Source organism: Astatotilapia calliptera, chromosome 11 (genome assembly GCF_900246225.1).
Source record: "Astatotilapia calliptera chromosome 11, fAstCal1.2, whole genome shotgun sequence".
Classification (NCBI taxonomy): Eukaryota; Metazoa; Chordata; class Actinopteri; order Cichliformes; family Cichlidae; genus Astatotilapia; species Astatotilapia calliptera.
In genome coordinates this window covers 22849791-22858220 of record NC_039312.1, presented here as the reverse complement: position 1 = coordinate 22858220, position 8430 = coordinate 22849791, and the positions used below count along the sequence as shown (strand labels likewise).

Genomic DNA, 8430 nt, shown 5'->3' with positions numbered 1-8430 from the left:
CATTTTGATTCTTTTTTGTAATCGGTAAATTATTGCGTGAGCTACTTTTGTTGTTGTTTGTTTGTTTTATGGTTATAGCTTTTGCTTTCTTCTTCAAACATCTGGATACTTCATAAGATATTCTAGTATTGACTGTTTGGTCCTTGTTATGACTTAATGGTTTTTCTGGTGTTGACTGTCAGATTTGTAGTCTTGTCTTTATTATTAGTAATATTAGTTCTAGTTCCCCAGTGTTTCTCTGCCAGGGGCGTAATTTCCAGGGGGGTTAGAATAGAATAGAATTCAACTTTATTGTCATTGCACATGTCACAGGTACAAGGCAACGAAATGCAGTTTGCATCCATCCAGAAGTGCTTTAGCCACGATACAGATATATTACAAATATATATTAGCAATAATATAGATATGTAAGTATATTACAGAAATGGGTCTATTATGGTATGTTATAATGTACATGGTATCGAGGTATGTTATGAATATGCTATAACTATAAGAATGTACAGGCTGTAGTGAGTATAAACTATGTACAGGATATAAATATGAAAAACTATACAGAAATATGAGATATATAGTTATACAGAAATGTGAACTATGCAGGTTATAAACAGCTGTAGAATTAAAAATTATCGTATTGAACAGAATGATTATTTACACAGAGCTATACAGTAGTGCAGTTAAGATAAGTGAGATATGTGGATAATTTCTACAGAGGCTATATAAAGTGCTAGTGGTTGTGAGTGGTGGTTCAGTCCATATTATTGTGTGTTTGAGGGTACAGTTGTGTGTAGGTGGTTGTGGGTGTGTGTAGGTGGTTGTGGGTGTGTGTATGTCCAGTCCATGTGTTTAATGTGAGTCAGATGTCAGGAGGCAGAGTTCAGGAGTCTGACAGCTGTGGGGAAGAAGCTGTTCCGGTACCTGGTGGTCTTAGTCCGGAGGCTCCTGTGGCGCCTCCCAGAGGGCAGGAGGGTGAAGAGTCCATGTGATGGTTGACTGGGGTCTTTGATGATTTTCCCAGCCCTTTTCAGACACCGCTTCCTGTAGATGTCTTTTATGGCAGGAAGTGGTGCTCCGGCGATGCGCTGGGCAGTTTTCACGACCCTCTGCAACGCCTTCCGGTCCGAGGCAGAGCAGTTCCCGTACCAGACTGTTATACAGTTGGTCAGGATGCTCTCGATGGTGCAGTGATAGAAGTTCACTAGGATGTCTGAGGACAGGTGGTTCTTCCTCAGAGTCCTCAAGAAGAAGAGGCGCTGGTGAGCCTTCTTAACCAGCTTGGAGCAGTTGGTCGTCCAGGTGAGATCCTCGGAGATGTGGACTCCCAGGAACTTGAAGCTGCTCACACGCTCCACAGCCGTCCCCTTAATGTGGATGGGTGGATGTGGGTCAGCATTCCTCCTGTAGTCCACGATGAGCTCCTTGGTCTTCTCAGTGTTAAGCAGCAGGTTGTTTGTGTTGTACCACTCAGCCAGACGATCCACCTCCTCACTGTAGGCGGCCTCATCGTTGTCATTGATGAGGCCAATCACCGTGGTGTCATCTGCAAACTTAATGATGGTGTTAGAACCATCGGCAGGTCTGCAGTCATGGGTGAAGAGGGAGTAGAGGAAAGGGCTCATCACACAACCTTGTGGTTATCCAGCCAGACATGTTGGGGGCGGTTGGGTTAGGGGGGTTATGACCCCCCCCGATAATCAGACCCAACCAAAAAAAACCCCCAATAAAATTATAAATTATCTTGCATAAATAGGCTGTTGATTTTCTTTACTCAATTCGGTTAATACCAGCAAAATAGTTGCATGTTTAATCATATGGGAATTTACCCAGATTTATTTATTTATTTATTTAGACAGAGATCTTGATCCCCCCCAATTTTCAGCACAAAGTTATGCTGATGTTCTACAATAGATTTTATAATCATATCATAATCTGTAATATAAGATTCAATCTTCAGGGTTAAATTTCATGTGCAAAGTCATACTTACAATATTGTTATTTCCAAGAAAACCCTCTCATGGAGACGTCATATAGTGTTTTTATTATGAATTTCGCAATGTTTTCCGACAGTTCTCAATAACAATTAGTCAGGATATTCCATGTTGTCATTGTATCAATAATTACAGGTAATGTTTGAATAGTAACATAGTAATAATATAATTTCTTAATCAATGCAATGTTTATTCCTTCTTAACATCACACTCAAAAACAACAGGCTTTTATTTACTGACAGCGTTAGCACTGCACATTGATAGGCTACACAGACGGACAGCAAGAGACACAGAGGGACAGTGAGGGAGAGGTGAAGGGAAAAGGCGGTGGGGTAGGGAAAGGTGAGGAGTAGCACACGGTTGTACATTCATTAAACCGAAAATACCGGATGTGGTGGAAATCAAATTCAAAAAGAAATAATAAAGAAATATTTTGAAATGTGAAAAATAATCGGCAAGAAGTGCGCGAGATGAAATGAGTGAGACGCTTCTTGGTATCACAACAATGTGCCCTCCTTTTTCTGTGATATCGACAAGTTCTTAAATTACAACAATATTACACACAAATTAATAGACACTCATCAAGCCAGGGATTATCATCCTTATCACTACTACTATTATTATTATTATTATTATACTGTTTTTCGATGCTGTTAAGGGTGATTACTCAAATGGGGAAAAGTAAATGATGATCAGCTTTCTCTCCAAATGTGCAGATAAAGAGAAGAGTGGCTGCAATAATAATAGTAATAACAATAATATCATAATAGTCATCATCGTATGTACAGAAAATTCATTACAATCAATACAATCAAAACTGCCCAAGCTGAGCGGACATTCTGGAAACAGCACGGGTAGCGTTATGGAGTGTGTCTGCGTGTTTCTGTTTGTGTGTGCATGTGGCGTCTTGCAGTTACTGTAAGAGCAGTGTGCAGTGAGTCAAACAGTGCAGTCAGAGTCATTTAGAGGCATTGCAGCGGTCACTGTGTGTGTGTGGGAGGGGGGGCTCAGAGGTCAGGTTACACCAGCTTTATTGTACGAGGTGATGTTTTGTCATTTTGTGTCACGAGCTGAAACTTTACGAAGACTCGATTTTGAAGTAGAAACCACACCGAGCGGCTCTCAGTCTGCCTTCTTGGAGAGCTGCAGAAGTGCCAGCTTGGGTTAAGGATGAAGTGGACGCTAAATAAGTTCCTAATAAAACATAAAGTGTTCTCACAGAAACAAAAGCAAAACACCTGCAAGCTTATCATGAATACGTGACCCCGTGATGTCTGACCCCACTGTCTTTACTCTGTGTTTGGACTTGGCCGAGGAATGCGTCAGGAGAGGATGCAAAGAGCGAGAAAAGAGCTTGTGCAGACTTCTCGGGTTAGTCTAATGAACAGATGTGTCAGGATCGAGGCTTGTGTCTACAGATCTACTCGAGGCCTACATGTTGCAACAAATTGTCCCTGTTTCCATTTTGTAAAGATTTCATTCTGTGTTCGAAGACAAAAGATAGAATACAATCTTATTATTACTTTTTTTTTTTTTTTTTTTTAAACAAAACAGTCTTATTCAACCAGTATTACACTATACAGACACATGACCATTTTGTGATTTAGCACTGGTGCACCACATACAAATTTGGTGGGGTTTAATCAGGTGGTTAAATTACATTAGCTGTATACATTGTGCCACTGAACATTTAGGTGGAGGCAGCCTGTTGTCGGCTGTAGGTCACATATGGCGTTGGGTGTCAGGAGTATTACGGTGACTGCATTGTGCGTCGTGTTTGTAAGCTTACATTCCTTATACTAGTCGTTCGTTGATATTAAAAGTGTTGGAGTGTGTGACTGGTGAGCTGGGTTGTGGTTTCCATGAGAACGGGTGCAGAGATACATGTGGCTCAGTAGCGACGGGCGTTGCCGTCTCTGCCCTCCTTCTTGATGATGATTCGCTGGTCATCGCTCGCGTCGTCAGGCGACTCTGCTACCTCCTCATCCTCCTCCCCCTCGCCCTCCGTGTCGGCAGAGATGCCCATACGAGACTCGTAGGACTGGGGGAAAAAAGAAGTGGATGAAGAAGTGTGATCACATCAATAATTATTGTTTTTTTTGGAGGGAATACTCTGAAAAGTTCACGCGTGTGAAGGCAGACGAGCAAACACTTTTGGCAACATAAGACAAAGAATGAAAATCAAACATCTTTATTACCTCCATTGGGTTTACGATGATGGTGAGCGCAGAGTCGTCCCATTGACTGCTGCCCTCCTTAGCCCCGCCTCTGGCTCCTTCACCACGGCGATGGATTGAGCGGATTCGGAAAACTCCCAGGATCACCATTACAACCAGGAAACCTACGCACACCATTATGATGACGGTGGCTGCTCCTGGGACCACTGGAATAAAATAGAGCAATCAGATTAAAGAATCACACCACAATTTTCCAATTATCACCCTTTGAAACAACAAAGTCCCACAGCAATTAACTGATCACAACTACCTGGGCACCAATGCCTCGTGTGGCTGTTGTTCTTCAGAATTATTAAAACATGCGATGGATGGGGTACATGGGGAGCACTGTAGTTCAATTCTGAGTCATGTGTATGTGTGCTGTCCTCCTGCCTTAAATGCTCACTTCCATATGTACAACCTAATTTTGTTCATAGTCATAAAATTAAGTTTGTTTGCTAAATGTTAAAACTATACAGGTGCCGTACAGTCATTTTAGATTATGGTTCAAACACAGGCTAATTTGATCTCAAGAGGGCTGGAGCAGTAAAACCATTACATAACACCCTACAACGAAACATTCATTTACAAAATAGATGACGAATAGCCCGAGGTGTTTTAAAAAAAAAAAGAAAAAGTCAAAGATGTCTCAATTTTTTTCACGTTCAGTCAGTCTACTGTCATTGTAGAAAGAAATCCTGCTGTGGCAAATCACATAAAAGCCTTTGTGTCAGTAAGACGTCTACAAAAGCCATGATGATTCAGACCTTTGAATGGATAAAACAGCACTTTAACCCACTCTCATGACTTGCTCAATCCTTAACAACTTGGAACAAAATGCTCCTGGTGCAAAATACGTGAAACGGTGCCAAATTTGCACCCAGGCCAGATGTTTGACACCGGATTAGGTTACACATTATATCTGTAACCAAATCCAAAGGCTCTTTCATCATATAGATTAAATCCTGGTGATTACATTCAGAGGTCTGCGTGTTTGGACAGACTTTCAAAAACTACTGCAGTATTTTATCACCAGTGTGATTTAGTGTCTGTGACTTTAATTAAGGTAGGAAGTGTTTTTGCCATTGTTTTTTATTAAATTGTAACATCTTTGTAGATCTTAGTCACCTTTAAAAGAAATATTGGAAAAAGTACCCACTGGGCTGTTTTTAAGTCCAATTTATATTTACTTTAGTTTTAATTACTTATATGTTTTGGTATTCAACATTATTTTATCTTTCATGCTGAAAGATTTTAAGACATCTGAAAAAGGTGCTATTAAAAAAAAACCCCAGAAATGTCACCTGAGTTGCGATGTGGATTAGGTAGGGTGTGTCCACTCAACTCTCCAGCATGGTGGGACGGATGGAGGAACTGCTGCTGGGAAGCGAGCAGGTGGGATGGGTGGTACAGACTGTCCAAAGAGTGGAGGAAGTTCACCTACAGAGAATTAAAAACAGAGAAGAAGAAAGAATGACTTCACTGGCTGTGTGGTTAAACTGCGTTGCTCCCTCACAACATCTCCAATTGCAGTTATCATTGGAACATACACTCGGGTGTTGTTAGCTACACCTGATAAACTGCTTGTTAAATAAAATACATATTCAGCCAATCACGTGGCAGCAACTCATTTGGGTACGCAAACATGCTCAAGACGACCTGCTGAAGTTCAAACCGAGCATCAAAATGGGGAAGAAAGATGAAGTGATTTTGAATTTGTCATGGATGTTGGTGCCCAACAGACGAGTATTACAAAAACTGTTGATCTGCTGGAGTTTTCCTACACAACCATAAGTGTCAGTTCTCTGGGAGAAAATGCCTCGTTGATACTAGAAGTCAGTGGAGAATGGTCAGCAGTAACTCCTTATCCACAGTTTTCATTTGATATCAGAGCTACTGGTACACGTCCACCCGGAAGGAAAAAACAGTAATGTTGTCCTTTGCCATCCAGCCATCTGGCACCAAATTGTGAGCACACGTCTCCTAATGCTGCCTTACAGGCAAAATCATGCAAGTCCCTGCTTCTCCACAGCAAATATGGCTGTTGGTGGTGGCTCATTTAAACTGTAAGAATGTAGGTCTAACCTGAATTACAACGGTGTGTGCATGTAATGATACAGACAAGCTTTTTATGTCATTTCAGATGTTACGTGACCATCAGTCTTTGGCATTGTCATCTCTGACAGCTACAAAGACTAATGTGACTGGCTGATGGTTATCTTCACCTCCAGAGTCAGCTCGTTGCTGGTGTATCTGCCATTCATCTCAGAACAGGACAGGCGGAATCGTCTCTCAAAGCGAGCTGAGCCTTTAGCCAGTCGGTAGCGGACAGAGCGAAGGACGTCCTCATACACAGAGATAGATTCAGCACCTGTGGAGGTGCAAAACACAAACAAAGGAAAAAGGACAGCACAGAAATAAAGACAAGAAGTCAATGCAGAGACAAAGGAGAAATAACAGGAGGAGATTAAAAAGGAGTGACTGATTAGTCGCTCTCTCTTATCAGATGGTTAGCTTTTGTTTTAAACTTCATGGCAACCTAATATATTAATTATAATGAGGGTTTTTTATTATAAGGATTGGCACCAATCAAGACTTAGCAATATTTGAATCACAATGCTATGACGTGTTTTCCTTTCCTGTGACATAAACCAAGTTATACCAATAAGAAGGTTAAGTTTGAACTGTGAAATGCTAATATGAGGAACATTAAAACAGAGACATGGGAACAACTAAATTCAAATTATCTAATAAATTATGGTTTTATGGCCCTAAGTCTGCCTAACTTTTCATACCTAATCAAAGCAGGTCTGGTTAAAAACAGAGGTGTATGCACAGCTGTACCTGTGATGGCAATATAAGCAGTAGTATTGATGATTTCTAGTCCTCTCTCTCGCACAACATCCATGTCTACCAGAAGCTCCTCTCTCTCTGGATTTAGCTCCTCCCCCAGTGGTTGGACCTCACAGCCATCCAAAGTGTGAGCGACAGCATCGGACATCAGAGCTAGCAGACAATGTTGGAGGTCAAACTCAAATAATGACACAATTAACGCTTTTCAGACAGAAATGTGTGCAGACTACAGAATCTGCTGTTAAATCTCCTTAAATCAGACTAGAGACGACGGGTGACTCACCTCCACCTTCCATCCCTTGTGCAGCTGTGTTGACAGCATGAGACAGGGAACAGACGATCCGGAGTTCGGGGAAGAGAGGGACGCCGCGGGGACCTTCGAACTCAGGAGCTGGACGGGCCAGATGCGGCCCAACCCCAGACAGAGAGATCTGAGGAGCGTCAGGCTGAAGAACCACCAAGTATCCTTCGAGCTGCTTCAGGGACAGGCAGCTCTCCTCGTTGAAACATCTGTCAGGAAGTCAGAAGGGTAAGAGGGAGGTAATGTCGTTGGTGTATGCTAAATAAACTTCCACTGCTTTGGTCCAGACTCAAATATCTCTGCAGGTAGTGGCCTGGTTTACAGAGGATGAATCTTAAGTTTGATGATATCTTCTCACATTTTGTGTCACCATGTGGCAGATATTTTGTATTTCAGTGAGATTTGATTCACACATTCCTGCCCATCATCCTCACAGGTCACTGGTTATGGAGTACTCCCTGGATAACACTGTCAGACTGACAATCAACACTTTTTAAAAAAATATCTAAACAGATGCATCAGATCCAGATATATTTTTGTTTTTTTATTCCACAATTTCTTTCAGCGCTACATAACACAATGCCTACATTACCCACAAGGCACCTTGACTGCCAATAGTTCAGGTGGAGAGTCAAGGTTCCTTTACTGACATTAAACCTCCATCAGTTATTAAGTGTGCCTCGTTTTTTTTAGAAGTCTTCAGGCTGTTGAACATTCAGTGAAGAGGCTGTGATTCAAATTTGTGTGTAACATGACTTTGCTTCTTTTTAGTTAAATTAAATCATGCAGAGATGCAGCTGAGACTTTTCAGTCCACTAACATCAGTAATTACAAAGGTCTCAGTCACAAAGGCTGAGAGGCCGGTTGGCAACCCCTCGAAACCACCATTCGCAGGGGAATGGCACAACAACTTTTACTTGAAGCTGAACATGCTCTGTTCTTGGTTTGTGTCACACTGTCAAGTTTCAGTGGTGCTTGTGAGTTTTTACAGACAAGTTGGCATTGTTCACACGATTGGGACTATCTGCTAGTGACCAAAGACCTCAAAAGGAGGTTTTTAGCTCATCACCCTCTT

General features: G+C 41.7%; 1 protein-coding gene across 3 annotated transcripts in view; it reads right to left on the bottom strand.

Annotated features, from left to right (window-relative positions):
- Positions 1–2154: 2154 nt before the first annotated feature.
- The window catches only part of clstn3 (calsyntenin 3), a 30823-nt gene continuing 24547 nt past the window's right edge, over positions 2155–8430 (bottom strand). For all 3 annotated transcript variants that reach the window (XM_026184357.1, XM_026184358.1, XM_026184359.1), the window contains 6 exons: positions 7338–7564; positions 7046–7207; positions 6427–6572; positions 5506–5641; positions 4184–4368; positions 2155–4026 (listed from right to left, as the gene is read on the bottom strand). In XM_026184357.1, coding sequence (XP_026040142.1) covers positions 3877–4026; positions 4184–4368; positions 5506–5641; positions 6427–6572; positions 7046–7207; positions 7338–7564 — 1006 coding nt within the window. In that variant the 3' untranslated portion in view covers positions 2155–3876. The remainder of the gene's footprint in view (positions 4027–4183; positions 4369–5505; positions 5642–6426; positions 6573–7045; positions 7208–7337; positions 7565–8430) is intronic.